This window comes from Oncorhynchus mykiss, chromosome 15, assembly GCF_013265735.2.
Source record: "Oncorhynchus mykiss isolate Arlee chromosome 15, USDA_OmykA_1.1, whole genome shotgun sequence".
In the NCBI taxonomy this organism is placed as follows: Eukaryota; Metazoa; Chordata; class Actinopteri; order Salmoniformes; family Salmonidae; genus Oncorhynchus; species Oncorhynchus mykiss.
In genome coordinates, this window is record NC_048579.1 from 13,617,496 (window position 1) to 13,645,495 (window position 28,000).

At 48.7% G+C, this 28,000-nt stretch overlaps 1 protein-coding gene across 10 annotated transcripts in view; it reads right to left on the reverse strand.

Moving 5' to 3' along the window:
• tnikb (TRAF2 and NCK interacting kinase b) overlaps positions 1-28,000 on the reverse strand; it is a 64,115-nt gene that overhangs the window by 24,426 nt on the left and 11,689 nt on the right. For 4 of the 10 annotated variants that reach the window (XM_036943754.1, XM_036943749.1, XM_036943747.1 and 1 more), the window contains exons 3-19: positions 20,742-20,798; positions 20,506-20,631; positions 20,316-20,426; positions 14,879-14,969; positions 14,639-14,769; positions 14,480-14,534; positions 14,266-14,344; positions 13,971-14,146; positions 13,671-13,737; positions 13,348-13,546; positions 13,065-13,193; positions 12,009-12,095; positions 9,056-9,247; positions 6,994-7,158; positions 6,405-6,650; positions 6,099-6,208; positions 5,906-6,009 (exon numbers count right to left, since the gene is read on the reverse strand). In XM_036943754.1, the coding sequence (XP_036799649.1) occupies positions 5,906-6,009; positions 6,099-6,208; positions 6,405-6,650; positions 6,994-7,158; positions 9,056-9,247; positions 12,009-12,095; positions 13,065-13,193; positions 13,348-13,546; positions 13,671-13,737; positions 13,971-14,146; positions 14,266-14,344; positions 14,480-14,534; positions 14,639-14,769; positions 14,879-14,969; positions 20,316-20,426; positions 20,506-20,631; positions 20,742-20,798 (2,125 nt within the window). The remainder of the gene's footprint in view (positions 1-5,905; positions 6,010-6,098; positions 6,209-6,404; positions 6,651-6,993; positions 7,159-9,055; positions 9,248-12,008; positions 12,096-13,064; positions 13,194-13,347; positions 13,547-13,670; positions 13,738-13,970; positions 14,147-14,265; positions 14,345-14,479; positions 14,535-14,638; positions 14,770-14,878; positions 14,970-20,315; positions 20,427-20,505; positions 20,632-20,741; positions 20,799-28,000) is intronic. The other 6 variants (XM_036943756.1, XM_036943748.1, XM_036943755.1 and 3 more) reach the window with 4 other exon arrangements.

A 28,000-nucleotide genomic window follows, 5' to 3' on the forward strand; every position in this document is an offset into this window, starting at 1 on the left:
AGTAGGGGGAGGTGCAGCGTGAGGTAATACAGTGGAGGGAGGTGCAGTGTGAGGTAATACAGTAGGGGAAGGTGCAGCGTGAGGTAATACAGTGGGGGGAGTGTGCAGCGTGAGGTAATACAGTAGGGGGAGGTGCAGCGTGAGGTAATACAGTGGGGGGAGTGTGCAGCGTGAGGAAATACAGTGGGGGGAGGTGCAGCGTGAGGTAATACAGTGGGGGGAGGTGCAGCGTGAGGTAATACAGTGGGGGGGAGGTGCAGCGTGAGGTAATACAGTGGGGGGGGGAGGTGCAGCGTGAGGTAATACAGTAGGGGGAGGTGCAGCGTGAGGTAATACAGTGGGCGGGAGGTGCAGCATGAGGTAATACAGTAGGGGGAGGTGCAGCGTGAGGTAATAAAGTGGGGGGGAGGTGCAGCGTGAGGTAATACAGTGGAGGGAGGTGCAGCGTGAGGTAATACAGTAGGGGGAGGTGCAGCGTGAGGTAATACAGTAGGGGGAGGTGCAGCGTGAGGTAATACAGTGGGGGGAGTGTGCAGCGTGAGGTAATACAGTAGGGGGAGGTGCAGCGTGAGGTAATACAGTGGGGGGAGGTGCAGCGTGAGGTAATACAATGGGGGGAGGTGCAGCGTGAGGTAATACAGTGGGGGGAGGTGCAGCGTGAGGTAATACAGTGGGGGGAGGTGAAGCGTGAGGTAATACAGTGGGGGGGAGGTGCAGCGTGAGGTAATACAGTAGGGGGAGGTGCAGCGTGAGGTAATACAGTGGGGGGGAGGTGCAGCATGAGGTAATACAGTAGGGGGAGGTGCAGCGTGAGGTAATAAAGTGGGGGGGAGGTGCAGCGTGAGGTAATACAGTGGAGGGAGGTGCAGCGTGAGGTAATACAGTAGGGGGAGTGTGCAGCGTGAGGTAATACAGTGGGGGGAGTGTGCAGCGTGAGGTAATACAGTAGGGGGAGGTGCAGCGTGAGGTAATACAGTGGGGGGAGTGTGCAGCGTGAGGAAATACAGTGGGGGGAGGTGCAGCGTGAGGTAATACAATGGGGGGAGGTGCAGCGTGAGGTAATACAGTGGGGGGAGGTGCAGCGTGAGGTAATACAGTGGGGGGAGGTGAAGCGTGAGGTAATACAGTGGGGGGAGGTGCAGTGTGAGGTAATACAATGGGGGGAGGTGCAGCGTGAGGTAATACAGTAGGGGGAGGTGTAGCGTGAGGTAATACAGTAGGGGGAGGTGCAGCGTGAGGTAATACAGTGGGGGGAGGTGCAGCGTGAGGTAATACAGTGGCGGGAGGTGCAGCGTGAGGTAATACAGTGGGGGGAGGTGCAGCGTCAGGTAATACAATGGGGGGAGGTGCAGCGTGAGGTAATACAGTGGGGGGAGGTGCAGCGTGAGGTAATACAGTGGGGGGGAGGAAATACAGTAGGGGAGGAGCAGCGTGAGGTAATACAGTGGGGGGAGTGTGCAGCGTGAGGTAATACAGTGGGGGGAGTGTGCAGCGTGAGGTAATACAGTGGGGGGAGTGTGCAGCGTGAGGTAATACAGTAGGGGGAGGTGCAGCGTGAGGTAATACAGTGGGGGGAGGTGCAGCGTGAGGTAATACAGTGGGGGGGAGGTGCAGCGTGAGGTAATACAGTGGGGGGGAGGTGCAGCGTGAGGTAATACAGTGGGGGGAGTGTGCAGCGTGAGGTAAAACAGTGGGGGGAGGTGCAGCGTGAGGTAATACAGTAGGGGGAGGTGCAGCGTGAGGTAATACAGTGGGGGGAGTGTGCAGCGTGAGGTAAAACAGTAGGGGGAGGTGCAGCGTGAGGTAATACAGTGGGGGGAGGTGCAGCGTGAGGTAATACAGTGGGGGGAGTGTGCAGCGTGAGGTAATACAGTGGGGGGAGGTGCAGCGTGAGGTAATACAGTGGGGGGGAGGTGCAGCGTGAGGTAATACAGTGGGGGGGAGGTGCAGCGTGAGGTAATACAGTGGGGGGGAGGTGCAGCGTGAGGTAATACAGTGGGGGGGAGGTGCAGCGTGAGGTAATACAGTGGGGGGGAGGTGCAGCGTGAGGTAATACAGTGGGGGGGAGGTGCAGCGTGAGGTAATACAGTGGGGGGAGTGTGCAGCGTGAGGTAATACAGTAGGGGGATGTACAGCGTGAGGTGATACAGTGGGGGGAGTGTGCAGCGTGAGGAAATACAGTGGGGGGAGGTGCAGCGTGAGGTAATACAATGGGGGGAGGTGCAGCGTGAGGAAAAACAGTGGGGGGAGGTGCAGCGTGAGTTAATACAGTGGGGGGAGGTGCAGCGTGAGGTAATACAGTGGGGGGAGGTGCAGCGTGAGGTAATACAGTAGGGGGAGGTGCAGCGTGAGGTAATACAGTGGGGGGAGGTGCAGCGTGAGGTAATACAGTGGGGGGAGGTGCAGCGTCAGGTAATACAGTGGGGGGAGGTGCAGCGTGAGGTAATACAGTGGGGGGAGGTGCAGCGTGAGGCAATACAGTGGGGGGGAGGAAATACAGTAGGGGGAGGTGCAGCGTGAGGTAATACAGTGGGGGGAGTGTGCAGCGTGAGGTAATACAGTGGGGGGAGTGTGCAGCGTGAGGTAATACAGTGGGGGGAGTGTGCAGCGTGAGGTAATACAGTAGGGGGAGGTGCAGCGTGAGGTAATACAGTGGGGGGAGGTGCAGCGTGAGGTAATACAGTGGGGGGGAGGTGCAGCGTGAGGTAATACAGTGGGGGGGAGGTGCAGCGTGAGGTAATACAGTGGGGGGAGGTGCAGCATGAGGTAATACAGTGGGGGGAGGTGCAGCGTGAGGTAATACAGTAGGGGGAGGTGCAGCGTGAGGTAATACAGTGGGGGGAGGTGCAGCGTGAGGTAATACAGTGGGGGGAGGTTCAGCATGAGGTAATACAGTGGGGGGGAGGAAATACAGTAGGGGGAGGTGCAGCGTGAGGTAATACAGTGGGGGGAGTGTGCAGCGTGAGGTAATACAGTGGGGGGAGTGTGCAGCGTGAGGTAATACAGTGGGGGGAGGTGCAGCGTGAGGTAATACAGTGGGGGGGAGGTGCAGCGTGAGGTAATACAGTGGGGGGAGGTGCAGCGTGAGGTAATACAGTGGGGGGGAGGTGCAGCGTGAGGTAATACAGTGGGGGGGAGGTGCAGCGTGAGGTAATACAGTGGGGGGGAGGTGCAGCGTGAGGTAATACAGTTGGGGGGAGGTGCAGCGTGAGGTAATACAGTGGGGGGAGGTGCAGCGTGAGGTAATACAGTGGGGGGGAGGTGCAGCGTGAGGTAATACAGTGGGGGGGAGGTGCAGCGTGAGGTAATACAGTAGGGGGAGGTGCAGCGTGAGGTAATACAGTGGGGGGAGGTGCAGCATGAGGTAATACAGTAGGGGGAGGTGCAGCGTGAGGTAATACAGTGGGGGGAGGTGCAGCGTGAGGTAATACAGTAGAGGGAGGTGCAGCGTGAGGTAATACAGTGGGGGGAGGTGCAGCGTGAGGTAATACAGTGGGGGGAGGTGCTGCGTGAGGAAATACAGTAGGGGGAGGTGCAGCGTGAGGTAATACAGTGGGGGGAGGTGCAGCGTGAGGTAATACAGTGGGGGGAGGTGCAGCGTGAGGTAATACAGTGGGGGGGAGGTGCAGCGTGAGGGAATACAGTGGGGGGGAGGTGCAGCGTGAGGGAATACAGTGGGGGGGAGGTGCAGCGTGAGGTAATACAGTGGGGGGAGGTGCAGCGTGAGGTAATACAGTGGGGGGAGTGTGCAGCGTGAGGTAATACAGTGGGGGGAGGTGCAGCGTGAGGTAATACAGTGGGGGGGAGGTGCAGCGTGAGGTAATACAGTGGGGGGGAGGTGCAGCGTGAGGTAATACAGTGGGGGGGAGGTGCAGCGTGAGGTAATACAGTTGGGGGGAGGTGCAGCGTGAGGTAATACAGTGGGGGGAGGTGCAGCGTGAGGTAATACAGTGGGGGGGAGGTGCAGCGTGAGGTAATACAGTGGGGGGGAGGTGCAGCGTGAGGTAATACAGTAGGGGGAGGTGCAGCGTGAGGTAATACAGTAGGGGGAGGTGCAGCGTGAGGTAATACAGTGGGGGGAGGTGCAGCGTGAGGTAATACAGTAGAGGGAGGTGCAGCGTGAGGTAATACAGTGGGGGGAGGTGCAGCGTGAGGTAATACAGTGGGGGGAGGTGCTGCGTGAGGAAATACAGTAGGGGGAGGTGTAATGTGAGGTAATACAGTGGGGGGAGGTGCAGCGTGAGGTAACACAGTGGGGGGAGGTGCAGCGTGAGGTAATACAGTGGGGGGAGGTGCAGCGTGAGGGAATACAGTGGGGGGGAGGTGCAGCGTGAGGGAATACAGTGGGGGGGAGGTGCAGCGTGAGGTAATACAGTGGGGGGAGGTGCAGCGTGAGGTAATACAGTGGGGAGAGTGTGCAGCGTGAGGTAATACAGTGGGGGGAGGTGCTGCGTGAGGAAATACAGTAGGGGGAGGTGTAATGTGAGGTAATACAGTGGGGGGAGGTGCAGCGTGAGGTAACACAGTGGGGGGAGGTGCAGCGTGAGGTAATACAGTGGGGGGAGGTGCAGCGTGAGGGAATACAGTGGGGGGGAGGTGCAGCGTGAGGGAATACAGTGGGGGGGAGGTGCAGCGTGAGGTAATACAGTGGGGGGAGGTGCAGCGTGAGGTAATACAGTGGGGAGAGTGTGCAGCGTGAGGTAATACAGTAGGGGGAGGTGCAGCGTGAGTTAATACAGTGGGGGGAGGTGCAGCGTGAGGTAATACAGCGGGGGGAGGTGCAGCGTGAGGTAATACAGTGGGGGGAGGTGCAGCGTGAGGTAATACAGTGGGGGGAGGTTCAGCGTGAGGTAATACAGTGGGGGGAGGAAATACAGTAGGGGGAGGTGCAGCGTGAGGTAATACAGTGAGGGGAGTGTGCAGCGTGAGGTAATACAGTGGGGGGAGTGTGCAGCGTGAGGTAATACAGTAGGGGGAGGTGCAGCATGAGGTAATACAGTGGGGGGAGGTGCAGCGTGAGGTAAAACAGTAGGAGGAGTGTGCAGCGTGAGGTAATACAGTTGGGGGAGTGTGCAGCGTGAGGTAATACAGTGGGGGGAGGTGCAGCGTGAGGTAATACAGTGGGGGGAGGTGCAGCGTGAGGTAATACAGTGGGGGGGAGGTGCAGCGTGAGGTAATACAGTGGGGGGAGGTGCAGCGTGAGGTAATACAGTAGGGGGAGGTGCAGCGTGAGGTAATACAGTGGGGGGAGGTGCAGCATGAGGTAATACAGTGGGGGGAGGTGCAGCGTGAGGTAATACAGTGGGGGGAGGTGCAGCATGAGGTAATACAGTGGGGGGAGGTGCAGCGTGAGGTAATACAGTGGGGGGAGGTGCAGCGTGAGGTAATACAGTAGGGGGAGGTGCAGCGTGAGGTAATACAGTGGGGGAGGTGCAGCGTGAGGTAATACAGTGGGGGGAGGTGCTGCGTGAGGAAATACAGTAGGGGGAGGTGTAATGTGAGGTAATACAGTGGGGGGAAGGTGCAGCGTGAGGTAATACAGTAGGGGGAGGTGCAGCGTGAGGTAATACAGTAGGGGGAGGTGCAGCGTGAGGTAATACAGTGGAGGGAGGTGCAGCGTGAGGTAATACAGTGGGGGGAGTGTGAGTGCTTCTCAAATGGAATGTTTAATGCGTTCTCCAGAGTACCCAGGGGAACGTCCTTGGAGAATGCACTCGGAGCATGAGCGTGTGGAGCACAGTGGTATCAAATCAAATCAAATGTATTTATATAGCCGTTCGTACATCAGCTGATATCTCAAAGTGCTGTACAGAAACCCAGCCTAAAACCCCAAACAGCAAGCAATGCAGGTGTAGAAGCATGGTATGCATTTTGAGAAACCCCCTTCGTGTGGTGGTATGTGTACCTCTCTCGTTGCTTCCACCCTGGGAGGAGCTGGATGAGCTGCTGCTGCTTGTCCTCTTCAGGGGTGTTTCCATGGAGACATCAGTCCTCCGCAGGTCTGGGTTACTTTGGCAACACACACAAACAACATCAAGTGCCTGATTCACAACGGAGGTCTGGAGTGTGTGTGTGTGTGTGTGTGTGTGTGCGTGTACCTGGCCCGTATCAGGTGTGATCCAGCTCTAGGAGCAAGGCCCCCAGGTCCACTCCCAGGAGAGTGCTTCCTGACCAGGGCTGGAGAGATGGACGTAGTCCTCTGGGGCACCTACACACACACACACACACACGCATTAAAAACCTGTTAGAACAGGTGTAAATGTGGGATCATATACTGTATTCTTAATCTCAAACTAAATTTGCCAAAATATGTACGTAGAGATTTGAGATTAAGAATCGTAAAGGGCACCAAAAGTTCAGACACATTGCATTCCAGACAGAAACACAAACATTGTCATGCAGACCTTAGGAGGTAGGTCTAGGTCCGTTCGTAGCCAGGAGTTGCGGTCCAGTTTGTCGAGTGGGGGAGCGAGGCGGGAGAGAGGAATAGGAGAAGGGGTGTCTGAGGTTGGGTCAGAGTTCTGGCGGGGCATGGGGGGGCGGCCGGGGGAGGGGGACGGGGAGGGCGACAAGCCTGTGACCCCTGCAGGGTCATGGAGAGACTGGGACCCAGACAGACCATGGGACTTCACCTGTACCAGGTGGGCCATCTGACAATACCAGAACAGATCAGGACCAGATCAGATCAGGACCAGAGGATGAGGTTTACATCAGGACCAGATCAGATCAGGACCAGAGGATGAGGTTTACATCAGGACCAGATCAGATCAGGACCAGAGGATGAGGTTTACATCAGGACCAGGCAGGTAGAGGAGCAGGTGTAGAGGTGGAAGAGAGGAAGGTGAGGAAAGGAGAGGAGGAGGGGAAAGGAGGAAGGGAAGGTGGGGGAACAGGATGAGGAGGAGGGTGGAAGGGAGAAGTTACTCAGAGTGAAAAAACAAGCATCAAAAAGGGTAAGCATGCACATCCACTTTTCCAGTCTCTCACACACACCTGTGGTTCTGTAGAGCGGTGCATGGGTGGTGTTCGGGCCTGCTGAATGCCCCCGCTGCTGAAGGACTCGGATCGGGGAGGCAGGGATGGGTCGGAAATACGGTTGGACACTTTATGATGCAGACCTGGAGAACTCTGTCTGTTCAGCTTGGAACGCTCCTCCACCTGACACACAGACACAGTTAGAGCACACTCATTTATACTGGCAGTCAGTGACAGATTATCAATGCATGTATGTGTGACGTGTGTCAAACCGCCAGTTTCCCTTATTACCATGGAGGAGAAGCCATGTACAGCAGAGACCACAGAGACAGACCTGGCTACAGTGTGCCTTTTTTTGCATGTGTGTGTGTGTGTGTGTGTGTGTGTGTGTGTGTGTGTGGGGGGGGGTCCTCTGGACCCCCCCCCCCCCATGTGGGTTTAGACAGATATAGCTGTCCTACATCAGCTCACAGTGGCCACTGTGGGGCAAGCAGGATATGTGTGTGTGGCTTGGATATAGGCTAAATCAGGAGCTGGAGTGTGTCCCTAAGAACATGGAGCCTATGTATAAAGCAGACTAAAACAGTTTGACTGACAGAGTCTGACTTCTAAAGGAAGAGAGAGATGTATAACCATTCTAAAAAAACCAAGGCACCATCTAGAATGTAGAGAGAAAAGAAAGCTGTTCTCGAACTTTCCAGACACCATTCTAAAAAAACACCAGTAACATAGAACCATCCAGCCACCATTCTAGAACCATCCAACCACCATTCTAGAACCATCCAGCCACCATTCTAGAACCATCCAGCCACCATTCTAGAACCATCCAGCCACCATTCTAGAACCATCCAGCCACCATTCTAGAACCATCCAGCCACCATTCTAGAACCATCCAGCCACCATTCTAGATCTATCCAGCCACCATTCTAGAAACACCCAGCCACCATTCTAGAACTCTCTAGCAACTACTTTAGAACATTCCAGCAAGGGTTCTTTCAGGAGTCCGTTCCCTGGTGTAAGGGAAGAGAAAATTGTTAATAAGGAAAGGAGAGTCCCGTTCAGAAGAAAGGAGGGATGGGAGAGAGAAAGAGAGCTCCACAGACACACCAGCCAAGGGTTAAAGGTTAGGGTTAGTCCACCTCTGAAGAGAGAGAGGGAGGAAGTGTCTCAGAAACACTGGAAGTTGGTGTCTCCCTCACTGACCCATCGACCTGGACACCTCCCCCTCAACTCCTGAACTTCTCCCTCAGGGCTCTTCCTTCTGGCCTCAGGGCGACGCATGATTGGATGAAAGGAGTCAAGGGCGGGATCAGGGGCGAAGGACACACGTATACACGGAAAGGTCACACTATTGCCTTCAGATTGGAGAAGCCTCTCCCTGGAGGGACTTGATTGGGCAGGGTAGGAGGGGGGACGGGAGCAGGGGGTGTAAACCAGGGAGCAGGAGGAGTGCTAGGCTGGCATCTCGAGGCTGGCTACTCGAGGCTGGCAACTCGAGGCTGGCTACTCGAGGCTGGCTACTCGAGGCTGGCAACTCGAGGCTGGCTACTGGAGGCTGGCTACTCGAGGCTGGCAACTCGAGGCTGGCAACTCGAGGCTGGCAACTCGAGGCTGGCAACTCGAGGCTGGCAACTCGAGGCTGGCTACTCGAGGCTGGCTACTCGAGGCTGGTTAAAGGACTGGTGCTTAATGGGAGGAATATGAGGTGAGCTACTCTGGGTTTGACGCAGTACCTAGAGACAGAACATCACAATGTCACTGAACACATCAAACACATATAGCTATGTGGGGACACACACACACATATATTACTGTTGAAGAACCTGAAAAAAACAAACACAGCAACAGAAGATCTGTCCATGATGGAGACACTGTGTTTTGGAAAAAGAGAGAGACATTTTTATATATCTTATAGTCCAGACATAGCAATGATACAGGGCTCCCACTCTTCAGAAAACTTCACGCCTGAGAGGAGAGAGATCATTGTAGGAAACATAATATACTGTTGGTGTATAACCAAATATACTGAACACATCTATAAGCGTTGTGTGTGTGGTGTGTGTGTGCGTGCGAACAGTACCTCCTTGGCCCAGGCAGGTTTGTCGTTATTAGGGGCTGTGTCTTTGTAGTGATACAGCTGTTTCTTGTCTTGTGGCCGTGGCTCCTGCTGCTGCTGCTGCTGTAAGGACACCAGGTAGGCTCTCTCCTGCTGCAGCTGTCTCTGGAGACGCTCAGCCTGATGCTGCTCCTCCATCTGCTTACGCTTGTACTCCTGTAGATGCACGCAGATGGTTTACACAGGAAACAAATGCACAAACACAAAGTACACTCCATGGTCAAAAGTATGGACACCTGCGTGTCGAACATCTCATTCCAAAATCATGGGCATTAATATGGAGTTGGTCCCCACTTTGCTGCTATAACAGCCTCCACTCTCCTGGGAAGGCTTTCCACTAGATGTTGGAACATTGCTGCTATAACAGCCTCCACTCTCCTGGGAAGGCTTTCCACTAGATGTTGGAACATTGCTGCTATAACAGCCTCCACTCTCCTGGGAAGGCTTTCCACTAGATGGTGGAACATTGCTGCTATAACAGCCTCCACTCTCCTGGGAAGGCTTTCCACTAGATGTTGGAACATTGCTGCTATAACAGCCTCTACTCTCCTGGGAAGGCTTTCCACTAGATGTTGGAACATTGCTTCCATTCAGCTACAAGAGCATCAGTGAGGTCGGGCACTGATGTTGGGTGATTAGGTCTAACTTGCAGTCAGCGTTCCAATTCATCCCAAAGGTGTTCGATGGGGTTGAAGTCAGGGCTCTGCGTAGGCCAGTCAAGTTCTTCTACAAACCATTACTGTATGGACCTCGCTTTGTGCACAGGGGCATTGTCATGCTGAAACAGGAAAGGGCCTTCCCCAAACTGTTACCACAAAGTTGGAAGCACAGAATCATCCAGAATGTCTTTGTATGCTGTAGCGTTAAAATCACTGGAACTAAGGGGCCTAGCCCCAGACCATTATTCCTCCTCCACCAAACTTTGCAGTTGGTACTATGTATGGTGATCTTCACAATAACAGCACTTACAGTTGACCGGGGCAACTCTAGCAGGTCAGAAATGTAACAAACTGACCTGTTGGAAAGGTGGCATCCTATGACGGTGCTACGATGAAGTCTTCAGTAAGGCCATTCTACTGCCAATGTTTGTTTATGGAGATTGCATGGTGGTGTGCTCAATTACAGTTGAAGTCGGAAGTTTACATACACTTAGAGTCATTAAAACTCATTTTTCAACCACTCCACAAATTTCTTGTTAACAAACTATAGTTTTGGCAAGTCGGTTAGGAAACCTACTTTGTGCATGACACAAGTCATTTTTCCAAGAATTGTTTACAGACAGATTATTTCACTTACAATTCACTGTATCACAATTCCAGTGGGCCAGGAGTTTCCATACACTAAGTTGACTGTGCCTTTAAACAGCTTGGAAAATTCCAGAAAATTATGTCATGGCTTTAGAAGATAGGCTAATTGACATAATATGAGTCAATTGGAGGTATACCTGTGGATGTATTTCAAGGCCTACCTTCAAACTCTGTGCCTCTTTGCTTGATATCATGGGAAAATCAAAAGAAATCAGCCAAGCCTTCAGAAAAGAACTGGAGACCTCCACAAGTCTGGTTCGTCCTTGGGAGCAATTTCCAAACACCTGAAGGTACCACGTTCATCTGTACAAACAATAGTACGCAAGTATAAACACCATGGGACCACGCAGCCGTCATTCCGCTCAAGAAGGAGACGCGTTCTGTCTCCTAGAGATGAACATACTTTGGTGCGAAAAGTGCAAATGAGTCCCAGAACAACAGCAAAGGACCTTGTGAAGATGCTGGAGGAAACAGGTACAAAAGTATCTATATCCACAGTAAAACCAGTCCTATATCGACATACCTGAAAGGCCGCTCAGCAAGGAAGAAGCCACTGCTCCAAAACCGCCATAAAAAAAAGCCTGACTACGGTTTGCAACTGCACATGGGGACAAAGATCGTACTTTTTGGAGAAATGTCCTCTGGTTTGATGAAACAAAAATAGAACTGGTTGGCCATAATGACCATCGTTATGTTTGGAGGAAAAAGGAGGATGGTTGCAAGCTGAAGAACACTGCCACCCAACTGTGAAGCACAGGGGTGGCAGCATCATGTTGTGGGGGTGCTTTGCTGCAGGAGGGACTGGTGCACTTCACAAAATAGGTGGTATCATGAGGGAGGAAAATTATGTGGATATATTGAAGCAACATCTCAAGACATCAGTCAGGAAGTTAAAGCTTGGTCGCAAATGGGTCTTCCAAATGGACAATGACCCAAAGCACACTTCCAAAGTTGTGGCAAAATGGCTTAAGGACAACAAAGTCAAGGTATTGGAGTGGCCATCACAAAGCCCTGACCTCAATCCTATAGAAAATGTGTGGGCAGAACTGAAAAGCGTGAGCGAGCAAGGAGGCCTACAAACCTGACTCAGTTACACCAGCTCTGTCAGGAGGAATGGGCCAACATTCACCCAGAATCTCGTGGAAGGCTACCCGAAACGCTTGACCCAAGTTAAACAATTTAAAGTCAATGCTACCAAATACTAATTGAGTATGTAAACTTCTGACCCACTGGGAATGTGATGAAATAAATAAAAGCTTAAATAAATCATTCTCTCTACTATTAATCCGACATTTTACATTCTTAAAATAAAGTGGTGATCTTAACTGACCAAAGACAGGGAATTTTGACTAGGATTAAATATCAGGAATAGTGAAAAACTGAGTTTAAATGTATTTGGCTAAGGTGTATGTAAACTTCCGACTTCAACTGTATTTACACCTGTCAGCAATGGATGTGTCTGAAATAGACGAATCCACTCATTTGAAGGCGTGTCCACATACTTTTGTATATATAGTGTATATGCTTGTGCAACAAGAGAGATAAGGGGTTGTTGTGGATAGGTGATAGGCTGAGGACTCGGGGGTGAGAGGTCAAGGGTGAGAGGTTACCATCAATAGAGCCTGCTCCTGGAGTAGTTGTTGCTGTAGAATCTCCAGCTGTCTTTGCTCCTCCTCCAACTGCCTACGGATATACTCCTACCCAATCACAGGCCAGACAGCCAGGAGATCAGCCAATCAGAGCCCAGAGCAGCCAGGTGAGTGATCAGAGCAGTCAACGGAGACAGAAAGGAGGTGACGAGGAGGAGAAAGGGGGTGAAAGGAGTTGAGGAGGTGAAAGGGGGTGATGAGAAGGAGGTGATGAGAAAGGGGGTGATGAGGAGAAGAAAGGGGGTGAGGAGGAGGAGGAGAAAGGGGGTAAGGAGGAGGAGGAGAAAGGGGGTGAGGAGGAGGAGGAGAAAGGGGGTGAGGAGGAGAAGGAGAAAGGGGTTGAGGAGGAGGAGGAGGAGGAGAAGAAAGGGGTTGAGGAGGAGACAGGGTTGAGGAGGAGAAGAAAGGGGGTGAGGAGGAGAAGAAAGGGGGTGAGGAGAAGGAGGAGAAAGGGGGTGAGGAGAATAAAGGGGGTGATAAGGAGGAGGAGAAAGGGGGTGATGAGGAGGAGGAGAAAGGGGGTGATAAGGGGGTGAGAGGGAGTGAGAGAGAGAGTACAAGGACAGATTAAGGGAAATATGTTTTGAGAAAGAAACCAAAGTACGGATTAAAACCAAAATAGAAGCGAGATGGAGTGACATGACAGGAGGTGGAGAGAGGAAGGGATAAGGGAGGAAAGAAAGAGCGCAGTGATAAACAGATTCAGTCGAAGAAAAAGGCATAACCAAGAAAAGAGACTTGATGTATAGAACCACCCCAAGGTACTTAATATTGAATCAAGTGGGTAAGAGGAAAAAACATGTTTTATTAGAGAGTGAGTGTTAAACATCAGAGTGAAAGGGAAGCATTCATGAAGCAGAGTCATCCAGGCCCCAGACCCTAACTATTCCTGCACTGGGACATAAAACCTAAATGTCAGTCTATGTCTGGTCTGCAACAGAGCTGTGGCAGACTGGGGTGATTCCTGGTCAATGAGTTAGTGTGTGTAAAAGAGCGAGAGAGATAAGTGAGAGTTACCTGTGTGTGTACCTGTTCTCTCTCTGCGTGCCTCCTCTCCTCATCTCTCCGTAGTTGTTCCATCTCTTCATAGCGTCTCCTCTGTTCTCTCTCCTGTTGCTTCCTCATCTCACGCTCCCTACGCTGTTGCTGTTAGACAAAGAGTGTGAGGGAGAGAGAGCGTCATAGCTGTCACCAGATATGTCATTGAGCCGAGCTGGAAAATGCAATGTGAACAGAAACCATCTGAAGCAGAAAAGTTGTGTTCAGGTGGGCATGATGGAGTGAAAAGCATGCAGTCTACCTCCTCCAGTCTCCTCCTCTGCTCTTTCTGCTCCTCTATGCGTTTCTGTCGCTCTGCCAACAGGAGACGTTTGTGTTCCTCGTTCTGCTGTTGCTCCAACTGCTGCCTCCGCAGAGCCTCAGAACGCTCCTTATTGGCCAGCTGCAGCCGCAGGAAGTCCCGCCTTAACGTCGACTCTCCAGGGACATTGATGATGGAGCTGGACAAGGACCAATCAGAGGAGAGATAGGAGAGGGAGGGTTTATGAGTGGAAATCTCTCTCCTACACATTTGGAGGCAAATACACACGCAAACACTAGTGTATGTACGCACGAGCACCCTACCTTGGCTCCCCCATGTCCCGTTCCTCCTCCTCTTCCTCACTGCCACTGTACTCATACTCTGTTTCATCTGCAGCACACACACATCAACCAGTTACACACACATCAACCAGTTACACACACACACACACACACACACATACACACACACCAACCAGTTACACACACACACAAACCAACCACACCAACCAGTTACACACACACACATCAACCAGTGTGTGTGTGTGTGTGTGTGTGTGTGTGTGTGTGTGTGTGTGTGTGTGCACATATGTGTTTGTGTGTGTCTGTTGCGGTCAGTCTCACCCCTCTCTCCACGTTTCTTCTTGGTTCTGTCGATATGGTCCTTCAGTTGGATGCGGACTTGTCGTTCGTTAGGCAGCTCTCTGATGAAGGGGTGCTTCAACAGCTGTTCTGTGCTGGGTCTCTGACCATGACTCTTCACCAAGCAACTCTCAATGAACGACTGAAACTTCTTAGACCTGAACACACACAGAGACAACACAGTGTGTGTGTGTGTGTGTAACTGGTGTGTGTGTGTGTGTGTGTGTGTGTGTGTGTGTGTGTGTGTGTGTATGTGCATGTGCGTGTGATAACTCACCACTTCTTAGACTTGAGTCTGGGGGCGGGGTTTCTGGGGATGAGGAAGAGAGCTCTCATTGGGTGCATGTCACACAGTGCTGCAGAGAGGGAGAGAAAGGGTTAACAAACCATGATACCTCCAACCATTGCATACGACGTCTGATAGTGTGTTATGCCACAGTATTCACTGTTGTGCCAGCCTACGTTGTGTTGTGGTAGGCACTGGTACTTACGCGGTGCTCCTTCTGCCATCTCTATAGCCGTAATACCCAGAGACCACAGGTCACTCTGAAAGACACAGAGAGAGACAGAGAGGAGTTAGGAGGGATTGAGATGACCAGGGAAAATACACTAAACCCACAAACAGACATACACACAGCCTACTGTGGTACCTTGAAGTCGTAGGTGGCCTCAGGGTTCTCGTCGCAGGCGATGACTTCAGGAGCCATCCAATATGGCGTCCCTATAAACGTGTTCCTCCTCCCCACCGTACGGTCCAACTGGGCACTCACTCCAAAGTCCACTGGAACACACACACACACACACACACACACACACACACACACACGTGAAACATTTTGATCTGTCCGTCCACCAGTCTGTCTGTTTTCCTGTTTGTCTGTGTGTCTCACCCAGTTTGACCTCTGCGTTCTCTGTCAGCAGGACGTTCTGACCCTTGATGTCTCTGTGGATGACCTTGTGTTGGTGGAGATGGGTCAGACCCTAGAGAGAGAGAGAGAGAGAGAGAGAGAGAGAGATTACTGTTGGTTATTTGAAGGCACACTCCACACACAGAAACGCGTACAAGGCTCTCCCTCCATTTGGCAAATCTGACCATAATTCTATCATCCTGATTCCTACTCACAAGCAAAAACTAAAGCAGGGAGCACCAGTGACTCAGTCAATAAAAAAGTGGTCAGATGAAGCAGATGCTAAGCTACATGACAGTTTTGCAGCACAGACTGGAACATGTTCTGGGATTCTTCCCATGGTACACCACTTCAGTCACTGGCTTCATCAAAAAGTGCATTGATGACGTCGTCCCCACAGTGACTGTACGTACATACCCCAACCAGAAGCCATGGATTACAGGCAACATCCGCACTGAGCTAAAGAGTAGAGTTGCCGCTTTCAAGGAGCAGGACTCTAACCCGTAAGCTTATAAGAAATCCCGCAATGCCCTCCGACGAACCATCAAACAGGCAAAGCATCAATACAGGACTAAGATCGAATCGTACTACACCGGATCTGACGCTTGTTGGATGTGGCAGGGCTTGCAAACTATTACAGACTACAAAGGAAAGCACAGCCGCGAGCTGCCCAGTGACACGAGCCTACCAGGCGAGCTAAATAACTTCTATGCTCGCTTCGAGGCAAGTAACACTGAAACATACATGATCAGCTGTCTGGACGACAATGTGATCACGCTCTCCGTAGCCGATGTGAGTAAGACCTTTTAAACAGGTCAACATTCACAAGGCCGCAGGGCCAGACGGATTACCAGGATGTGTACTCCGAGCATGCGCTGACCAACAAGTGTCTTCACTGCCATTTTCAACCTGTTCCTAGCTGAGTCTGTAATACCAACACGTTTCAAGCAGACCACCATGGTCCCTGTGCCCAAGAACACTAAGGTAACCTGCCTAAATGACTACCGACCCGTAGCACTCATGGCTCACATCAACACCATTATCCCAGAAACCCTAGACCCACTCCAATTTGCATACCACCCCAACAGATGATGCAATTTCTACTCCACACTGCCCTTTCCCACCTGGACAAAAGGAACACCTATGCAAGAAGGCTATTCCTTGACTACAGATCAGCGTTCAACACCAAAGTGCCCTCAAAGGTCATCACTATTCAATGTCAGCAGGTTTCATTCCAAATATGTTGATTGCATTAGTTTTAGATGTGCGGGAGTTAGAGAATGAGAGGTGAGAGGGTGACAAGGCAAGAAGGAACTTTTAGTCTATGCCATCAAAGGGAACATGAAATTTGACATCCCAATTAGGATCTGGCTAAAAATACTTGAATCCGTTATAGAACCCATTGGCCTTTATGGTTGTGAGGTCTGGGGTACGCTCACCAACCAAGAATTCACTAAATGGGACAAACACCAAATTGAGACTCTGCATGCAGATTTCTGCAAAAATATCCTCTGTGTACAACGTAAAACACCAAATAATGCATGTAGAGCAGAATTAGGCCGATACTGTGGGAGCAAGCTGTACATATAGGGACAAACATAATACTGTACCACAAGAGGAAGATACACTTAGAGTGCATTTGCCATTCTGGTAAAATGCATTGTCTATTGTATAGGACAGGAGGCCAGAGTAAGGCCATGAGAGCATAGGACAGCTGGACAAACCAAGGTCAGAGGGACATACAAAGGAGGGGGTCAGCCAAATGACCAACGGATGGACTATAGACATAGGGCATATATTTTTAGGACATGAAGAGAAGAGACACAGTCTACTAGTCCTAATAAGGACATACATACCAAAGAACACACCAAGCTAAAACATAAGGGGCCCATAGGATAAGATGGGCATGTATTATTTTTGGGACATGTAGAGGTCCTGTCACCATTATAACTTGACTGAAAGCAGATATGGGCGTTATTGGGCGTGTACAAGCAGGAAGCACAGATTGAAAGATAATGGTGGCAGATGGACTGAGGGAAGTAACTTCATTTGCATGTGGGATGGACTCATATGTTGTATGTGTATAAATCAGAGCCAATGCTCTGGAAAAGGGTGTGTTCCACGAACCATCTAGGCTTCTGATATGTTTGTATTAAAAGCCTATATTGAATTCACAAGTTCTTGTAAGTGTTATATTTTGTAACGATCCTCCACGACAATACCCTCTAATTATCAAAATCCAGAAAAGAGCTGTTAAATTCTACAACCACCTAAAAGGAAGTGATTCCCAAACCTACCATAACCTCCCAAACCTTCCACAAGCTGGCTGGAGTGTTTACGGACATATTCAATCTCTCCCTATCCCAGCCTGCTGTCCCCACTTCAAGATGTCCATCATTGTTCCTGTACCCAAGAAAGCAAAGGTAACTGAACTAAATGACTATCGCCCCGTAGCACTCACTTCTGTCATCATGAAGTGCTTTGATAGGCTAGTTAAAGATCGTATCCCCTTACAATGACAGCCTACCACAGCCAAATCCGGACGACGCTGAGCCAATTGTGCACCGCCCGATGGGGCTCACAATCACGGCCGGATGTGATTTAGCCTGGATTTGAACCAGGGACTGTAGTGTCGCCTCTTGCACTGAGATGCCCGCTGCCCCACTCGGGAGCCCCAATCGGGACAAGAGGAATACCTCTTGAATGCTGAATGCTGTTCATTGACTACAGCTCGGCATTCAACACCATAGTACCCTCCAAGCTCATCATTAAGCTCGGGGCCCTGGGTCTGAACCCCGCCCTTTGCAACTGGGTCCTGGACTTCCTGATGGGCCGCCCCCAGGTGGTGAAGGTAAGAAACATCACCTTCACTCTGCTGATCCTCAACACTGGAGCACCACAAGGGATGCGTGCTCAGCCCCCTCCTGTACTCCCTGTTCACCCATGACTGTGTGGCCACGCACGCCTCCAACTCAATCATCAAGTTTGCAGACGACACAACAGTAGTAGGTCTGATTACCAAAACAGCAGAGGTAGCACACCCCTATCCACATCGACAGGACCGCAGTGGAGAAGGTGGAAAGCTTTGAGTTCCTTGGCGTAGACGGACAAACTGAATTGGTCCATCCACACAGACAGTGTAGTGAAGAAGGCGCAAAAGCTTCTCTTCAACCTCAGGAGGCTGAAGAAATTTGGCCTGTCACCTAAAACACTCAAACTTTTACAGATGCACAATTGAGAGCATCCTGTCAGGATGTATGCCGCCTGGTACGGCAACTGCACAACCCGCAACCTCAGGGCTCTCCAGAGGGTGGTGCTGTCTGCCCAACGCACCATCGGGAGCACACTGCATGCCCTCCAAGACACCTACAGCACCCAATGTCACAGGAAGGTCAAAAAGATTATCAAGGACATTAACCACCCGAGCCACTGCCTGTTCACCATGCTATCATCCAGAAGGCGAGGTCAGTACAGGTGCATCAAAGCTGGGACTGAGAGACTGAAAAACAGCTTCTATCTCAAGGCCATCAGACTGTTAAATAGCCATCACTAGCCGGCTTCCACCCAGTTATGTAACCCTGCACCTTAGAGGCTGCTATAGACTTGGAATCACTGGCCACTTTAATAATGGAACACTGGCCACTTTAATAATGGAACACTAGCCACTTTAATAATGGAACACTAGTCACTTTAATAATGGAACACTGGCCACTTTAATAATGGAACACTGGCCACTTTAATAATGGAACACTAGCCACTTTAATAATGGAACACTAGCCACTTTAATAATGGAACACTAGTCACTTTAATAATGGAACACTAGTCACTTTAATAATGGAACACTAGTCACTTTAATAATGGAACACTGGCCACTTTAATATTGGAACACTGGCCACTTTAATAATGGAACACTGGCCACTTTAATAATGGAACACTGGCCACTTTAATAATGGAACACTGGCCACTTTAATAATGGAACACTGGCCACTTTAATAATGGAACACTGGCCACTTTAATAATGGAACACTGGCCACTTTAATAATGGAACACTGGCCACTTTAATAATGGAACACTGGCCACTTTAATAATGGAACACTGGCCACTTTAATAATGGAACACTGGCCACTTTAATAATGGAACACTGGCCACTTTAATAATGGAACACTAGTCACTTTAATAATGGAACACTGGCCACTTTAATAATGGAACACAATGTTTACATGCTGCTTTACTCATCTCATAAGTATATTATATTATGTATTATATATTATGTATTATATTCTACTGTATTTCAGTCAATGCCACTCTGACATTGCTCAATCTAATATTTATATATAATCCCATTATTTTAGATTAGTGTGTAATGTTGTGAATTGTTAGATACTGCTGCACTGGTTGAGCTAGGACACAAGCATTTCGCTATACCTGCAATAAACACCTGCTAAATATGTGTATGTGACCAAAAAACTTGATTTGATAAAGCCATCACCTATAGAGGGATGAACATGGAGAAGAGTCCCTTAAGAAAGTTGGCCCCGGGGCTCTGTTCACAAACACAAACAGACCCCACAGAGCCCCAGGACAGCAACACAATTACACCCAACCAAATCATGAGAAAACCAAAAGAGAATTAGTTGGCACAAGAATTAACAAAAAACTAAGCAAACTAGAATGCTTTTTGGCCCTTAACAGAGAGTACACAGTGGCAGAATACCTGACCACCGTGACAAAAATTAAGGAAAGCTTAGATTATGTACATGTAACAGTATAACTTTAGACAGTCCCCTCGCCCATACCCGGGCGCGAACCAGGGACCCTCTGCACACATCAACAACAGTCACCCACAAAGCATCGTTACACATTGCTCCACAAAAGCCGCGGCCCTTGCAGAGCAAGGGGAACCACTACTTCAAGGTCTCAGAGCAAGTGACGTCACCGACGGCACCACCGCTAACTAGCTAGCCGTTTCACATCCGTTACATATAGACTCAGTGAGCATAGCCTTGCTATTGAAAAAGGCCGCCGTAGGCAGACTTGGCTCTCGAGAGAAGACAGGCTATGTGCACACTGCCCACAAAATGAGGTGGAAACTGAGCTGCACTTCCTAACCTCCTGTCCAATGTATGACCATATTAGAGACACATATTTCCCTCAGATTACACAGACCTACAAATAATTAGAATACAAATCCAATTTTGATAAACTCCCATATCTACTGGGTGAAATATTTATGTTGATTTATTTTCCCTTTTGTACATCGTTACAACACTGTATATATACATAATATGACATTTGAAATGTCTCTATTCCTTTGAAACATGAGTGTAATGTTTACCGTTCATTTTTTAGTGCTTGCTTTTGGCAACGTAAAACATGTTTCCCATGCCAATAAAGCCCTTTGAATTGAACTGAATTCTACCCTGAGGATCTCTCGGCAGATGTAGGCAGTCCACTCCTCCTTCAGAGAGTTCCCCTTGGTGTTCTTAATCAGATCTGTCACCGAGCCTGCCCCACAGAACTCCATCACCAACTACAGAGACAGAGAGACATACAGAGAGAGATTAACACACACCAAACTGAACAGCACTCACTCACACAGGCATACGTACCCATAGCTGGTCGTCGATGCCAGGAGGATTCTTCTTGACGAAGGCACCGTAATAGGTAGCAATGTTCCGATGATGGCTGTACTTCTTCAACATGTTGATCTCTGCTTTAATCTCCTCCTCCTCATCCTGGAACACACACACACACCTTAGAGTGGTACACAAACACAGTCGACAAGATTTGGGATTTCTCAAATGAGTTTTGTGTTTTTCCGGTTTTGTGTGCGTCTGTGACTTACGCCAGTGACGTCCATAACTTTGATAGCGGCAAGCTGGCCAGTTTTGACATGGCGACCCTGAGAGTCAGAGACATAGAGAGAGACAGAGAGAGAGAGGGGGGGAGAGAGAGAGAGAGGGGGAGAGAGAGAGAGAGAGAGAGGGGGAGAGAGAGAGAGAGAGAGAGGGGGAGAGAGAGAGAGAGAGAGGGGGAGAGAGAGACAGAGGGGGAGAGAGAGACAGAGGGGGAGAGAGAGACAGAGGGGGAGAGAGAGACAGAGGGGGAGAGAGAGACAGAGGGGGAGAGAGAGGGAGAGAGAGAGAGAGAGAGAGAGAGAGAGAGAGGGAGAGAGAGAGACGGAGAGAGAGAGACGGAGAGAGAGAGACGGAGAGAGAGAGACGGAGAGAGAGAGAGAGAGAGAGAGAGAGAGAGAGGGGGAGAGAGAGACAGAGAGAGAGACATAGAGAGGGAGAGAGAGAGAGAGAGAGAGAGAGAGAGAGAGAGAGAGAGAGAGAGGGGGAGAGAGAGACATAGAGAGAGAGACATAGAGAGAGAGAGAGGGAGAGAGAGAGACGGAGAGAGAGAGAGACATAGAGAGAGAGGGAGAGAGAGAGACGGAGAGAGAGAGACGGAGAGAGAGAGACATAGAGAGACATAGAGAGAGAGAGACGGAGAGAGAGAGAGAGAGAGAGAGAGAGAGAGATGAGTATCTAAAATAAAGCAGTTTTACCAACAGTTCCATCATGTAACCGGTTTGTGTTTTAGTCCCAAAGCCACAGACTGTCACCCAGCTCTCAGCCTGAACAAGATGGCTGATTGACAGCAGGCCAGCACACACAGGACTGCTGCTGATGCCCACTGACAAGGCTCCATCTGTACACAGAGTGGACAAATCATTAGGAACACCTATTTCCATGACATAGCTTTCCCCTGGATTCACCTGGTCAGTCTATGATCTCTTTTTGATGTGTTGTTGATTTAACAAGTGACATCAGTGTAGATGAAGGGGAGAAGACTGGTTAAACAAGGATCTTTAAACCTTGAGACAATTGAGACATTGAATGCATACACAATCTGAGGTTGAATGGGCAAGACAAAATATTTAAGTGCCTTTGAATGGGGTATGGTAGTAGGTGCCAGGTGCACCCGGTTTGAGTGTGTAAAGAACTGCAATGTGCTGGGTTTTTCACACTCAACAGTTTCCTGTGTGTATCAAGAACTGTCCACCACCCAAAGGACATCCAGCCGAATTGACACATCTGTGGGAAGCATTAGAGTCAACATGGGCCAGAGTCCCTGTGGAATGCTTTCAACACCTTGTAGAGTCCATGCCCCAACGAATTGAGGCTGTTCTGAGGGCAAAAGGAAGTGCAAGTCAATATTAGGAAGGTGTTCTTAATGTTTTGTACACATAATGTAGCAGAGGTAGCTCCAGTAGGGAAGTTAAATAATACCCAAAACAGCAAGATGTAACATAAGATGAGGATTGAGTCAGCATGTGTCTGTGTAGAGTGGAAGAACTCACACATCACTGCTGTAACACACACAGATAATACAGTATGTTTCTCAGTATTGCATCAGACACACTGACTGTATTTGACAGGCAGAGAAGCTGAACCAGACTGTTCTATCCTTTCCCCTCTCTGCCCCCTCCTCTCTCGCTCTCTCTCATCTCGTTCAGACATGCTGTGAGACAGCTGACGACCCACAACTCCATTCTCCCCTACCAGGCCGACACAGACACACAGACACAGACACAGACAAACACAGAGACAGACAGACAGACACAGACACAGACATACAGACACAGACAGACAGACAGACAGACAGGACTCTGCTTGGTCCAGTTCTGTAGCTGACTGTTCTAAATGCTCTGGGCATACAGACTCACTCTCCCTTACACAACACCAGTGAAGCGAGGTCGCGAGCATGCACACGCACGCCAGAAAACAACACACTCTGAAACGGAAATGGAATGGCAGATATGCGGAAAGCCTATTACACACAGGAAGACAACACAAGATCAGGTGTAATTTCCTGGGAAGCTTGTAGCTTATGGTTCAGTGGGAGCAGATGGATGACAACTCTACATCCTGAGAAGCCCTTCACACTCGTAACCGTATACGGGGTGAAAAATGTGCAGATTTGGACACTGATAAGCTCCTAAATTGGAACGTAGTGGCTGTACAGTAACAAGCTGTACGTGACATCAGAGCTCTCTGTCTCCCCTTCACAGCTCTGTATGGGTTTCGACTGACAGCTGCTCTGAACTTGAGCACCACACGTGACAAGAAGTTGCCCCCATTCCTCCTGCTAATAGGGCAATGTTTTTGCAAAAAATAATAACGTCCGAGTGAGGGAGAGCTTTAAATTAAGAGGACTCGATGTAGATTGAAAGATGATGACTGTTTTGATGTCATACAAGCCAAAGGTCCATATCATAAAACTGGTGTAAAATACAGTGTCAACGCTATTGATCGCTATGCTTGATATGGAACAGTAACGGATGACCTGGCATTATACCCTGGGTTGTCCTGAACACAAGGAGCCTGTTTGTTGTATTGGGAAGAACATTTGGTGTGGACCACCCATCTGAATGCCCTCATCACTCCATCCCATGTGCACCAAAATGACCATCTGGCGTCTCTGAACTGCTTAGTGAAAGCCTAACACTAAGATTGTATGTTATCATTTAGCTATTAGCCATTTTGGCAATAGAATGATGCCCACCTGACCCAGATTGTGATTTTAAAAATGGACCGTTTTTAACACAACAGTAATTGTGTGATGGCCGGAGATGCAGGACTGTGTTCCACACAAAACAACTAAAAAGTATGCTCGCTCTAGTTCCTCAACGGCACAGTTAGGAGAACTCCAAGAGAACCTTATAGTTGAAGACTCTTCTTTGAGTCATAAAAGTGCATTGAAATGACTCAGGAACTTTCCAAACGTTGGAGAGGTGTGAGGCCACTTGAAGACCCCAGTTAGACCTCTCACTCAAACCCTTGTACATTTTTGGGGTCTTATGTAATGTATTCTGGGTATTTTCAGATTTTGTTATCAACAAATGCGGTGAAAAGTACAGTAAATCCAACAGTGTGATGTTTGGATTCTGTAAGAAACATTTAAATTTAACCCTATCCATATAGGCTACATCCCACAAATGTAAGTGGTTAAAACAATAGATATGGAAATATACACTGAGTCTACAAAACATTAAGAACACCTTCCTAATATTTAGTTGCACCTCCTTTTGCCCTCAGAACAGCCTCAATTTGTCGGGACATTGATTCTACAAGGTGTCTAAAGTGTGGCCCATGTTGACCCCAATGCTTCCCACAGTTGTGTCAAGTTGGCTGGGTGTCCTTTGGATGGTGGGCCATTCTTGATACACACAGGAAACTGTTGAGCGTGAAAAAAACAGCAGCGTTTCAGTTTGACACACAAACCGGTGCGCCTGGCACCTACTACCCTACCCCGTTCAACGCCACTTAGCTTTCGTCTTGCTCATTCACCTTCAATGGAACACATACACAATCTACGTCTCAAGGCTTTAAAATCTTTCTTTAATCCGTTTCCTCCACTTCCTCTACACTTATTGAAGTGTTTTTAACAAGTGAGGGATCATAGCTTTCACCTGGTCAGTATATGTCATGTCATGGAAAGAGCGGGTGTTCCTAATGTTTTGTCCACTCAGCGTAGAACAGATAAAACAATAGAAACATAGATATAGAAATAGATAAGAGAATGAATCTGATAGAATGACAATGAAGTGGTAAACAGATACAAACATCCTTCCTACTGTGTGTGTGTGTGTGTGTGTGTGTGTGTGTGCGTGCGTGCGTGACCCCCCTGAGTACGGTTACCTGCTTCCCTTACTGACAAGAACCCACACGCCAGTCAGAGAGAGAGAGAGATAGAAGGGGCTATGAGGCCTACAAAACAACACTCTTCTAGTGAAAAGCTAGATAACATGGAAACAAACAAGCCAACATCTTCACACTAACCACCTATCGCTGCCTGACTCCCTGTACAGTCCCCTGTCAAGTCACTGGCAGAGAGAGTTCACTGCAAACACATGAACCTGAGCCTTATCCAAAAACAACCCCTAACTCCAACCCCTGGTGTTTTCAATAGGCTTGTTAGTTGGTTAGCCTAACTTACATACCTAGCTACACTATATATACAAAAGTATGTGGACACGCCTTCAAATGAGGGGATATGGCTATTTCAGTCACACTGGTTGCTGACAATCGAGCACACAGCCATGCAATTTCCATAGACAAACATTGGCAGTAGAACGGGCTTACTGAAGAGCTCAGTGACTTTCAACGTGGCACCTTCATACCTTCAATACCACCTTTCCAACAAGTCAGTTCGTCAAATTTCTGTCCTGTTAGAGCTGCCCCGGTCAACTGTAAGTGCTGTTGAGAAGGGAAAATGTCTAGGAGCAACAATGGCTCAGCCACAAAGTGGTAGGCCACACAAGCTCACAGCGCGTAAAAATCTTCTGTCCTTGGTTGCAACACTCACTACCGAGTTCCAAACTGCCCCTGGAAGGAACATTAGCACAATAACTGTTCGTAGGAGATTCATGAAATGGGTTTCCATGGCCGAGCAGTCGCACACAAGCCTAAGATCACCATGTGCAATGGCAAGCGTCGGTTGGAGTGGTGTAAAGCTCACCGCCATTGGAGCAGTGGAAATGCCGTTTTCACTTCACCATCTGGCAGTCCAACTGATGAATCTGGGTTTGGCAGACGCCAGGAGAATGCTACCTGCCCAATGCATAGTGCCAACTGTAAAGTTTGGTGGAGGAGGAATAATGGTCTGGGGCTATTTTTTATGGTTCAGGCCCCTTAGTTCCAGTGAAGATAAATGTTAACACTACAGCATACAATGACATTCTAGATAATTCTGTGTTTCCAACTTTGTGGCAAAAGTTTGGGGAAGGCCCTTTCCTGTTTCAGCATGACAATGCCCCCATGCACAAAGCAAGGTCCATACAGCAATGATATGTCGACATCGGTGTGGAAGAACTTGACTGGCCTGCACAGAGGCCTGACCTCAACCCCATCGAACACCTTTGGGATGAATTGGAATCACCCATCATTAGTGCCCGAACTCACTAATGCTCATGGTTGAATGGAAGCAAGTCCTGGCAGCAATGTTCCAACATCTAGTGGAAAGATTTCCCTGACGAGTGGAGGCTGTGATAGCAGCGGGAGGGGGGGGGGGGGGGGGCTGCCAACTAATAACAACATATTTAGTTTTTCAGAATTGATTTGCCCTCAGTCAGTTTATGAAATATTGAACATCTAATTCTGACGTAAGACTCCAGAATCCTGGATAAATGATATACACTACCGGTCTAAAGTTTTAGAACACCTACTCATTCAATGTTTTCTTTATTTTTACTATTTTCTACATTGTAGAATAATAGTGAAAACATCACACTATGAAATAACACCTATGGAATCGTGTAGTAACCCAAAAAAGTGTTAAAGAAATCAAACTATATTTTATATTTGAGATTCTTCAAATAGCCCCCCTTTGCCTTGCAAGCTGATGTCTATCAGAGCAGAGAGAGATCATAGAAAGTGAATGTCATTCTCGTTCTTTGAGAGACACGCGCTTCTCACATGGCCACACGTTGGTCTCAAACATAGGTTGCAATGTTGCTCAAATCATAAGCTAGAAATCAACTTTTTTCACATTACGGGGAGAGAATAATTAACAATTTAGAGACAACTCGAATGAACTTTGATCTCTTTCATTTGAAGTTTTACATTGCAAAAAGTTAAAATAAAATGTTCATGACAGATACCGGATCTGGCCAAATAGATTCCGTAACTAAACAGTTCGAAAACAAAGTTACCGGATCCTGTTCCGGCAGTATCTGGCTCAAATTAAGCACTGCCGCCCAATCACCCACTGAGCACCGAACAACACCGGACGTCCATAGAATTTCGTCAGTTCAAATCTGAACCAATCATAGACGTCTGTTTCACAAGTTTGGAAAGCACACTCCCCAGTACAGAAGAGTACAGTAGATTTACAGTACAGAAAGTAGGAGTACAGGACCATGCCCCAGGACTACCTGACATGATGACTCCTTGCTGTCCCCAGTCCACCTGGCTGTGCTGCTGCTCCAGTTTCAACTGTTCTGCCTTATTATTATTCGACCATGCTGGTCATTTATGAACATTTGAACATCTTGGCCATGTTCTGTTATAATCTCCACCCGGCACAGCCAGAAGAGGACTGGCCATCCCACATATGCTCTCTCTAATTCTCTCTTTCTTTCTCTCTCTCGGAGGACCTGAGCCCTAGGACCATGCCCCAGGAATACCTGACATGATGACTCCTTGCTGTCCCCAGTCCACCTGACTGTGCTGCTGCTCCAGTTTCAACTATTCTGCCTTATTATTATTCGACCATGCTGGTCATTTATGAACATTTGAACATCTTGACCATGTTTTGTTATAATCTCCACCCGGCACAGCCAGAAGAGGACTGGCCACCCCACATAGCCTGGTTCCTCTCTAGGTTTCTTCCTAGGTTTTGGCCTTTCTAGGGAGTTCTTCCTAGCCACCGTGCTTCTACACCTGCATTGCTTGCTGTTTGGGGTTTTAAGCTGGGTTTCTGTACAGCACTTTGAGATATCAGCTGATGTACGAAGGGCTATATAAATAAATTTGATTTGATTTGATTTGAGTACAGTATAGGTCAGTAGAGTATAGTTCAGTACACTACAGTACAATGTACTGTATTGTAATGAACTCTACTGTACTTTACTAAACTATACTGTGATGCCCACACTTGTGAAACATAGACTTACTTCTATGTTTTGCAGTGAAGCTCATTAGAATAATTATTTGTGTGTGAATAATACCCAAACATGCAAAAAAGGATATTACATTTTTCTACCTTTGCTAGTCAGGATAGACAGGATGACATACATAATGATGCATTTCTGTACAGTTCAGGGAGCCATGATGTTATTCGCTGCGTCATTATTTTACAGAGTGTTAATCCACTTCCCTTACTGAATATATGTTTTTCTAACTCAAGGTGTCATGTCGTAGCCGACACCCCATTCTTTCTGCGAAAATCTTGTGATCTTAATTCTGAGTAGATATTTAACCGTTTTTGGAAAACTTGGTCACATTAAAAGCTCAGGGTGATTTTACAATCATTCTGTTACCAAACTTTACATCTGCACTGCTCTTCGAGTACATTAGTTTTTTTTGTAAAACTTTGTGGAAATTGTTCAAAGTA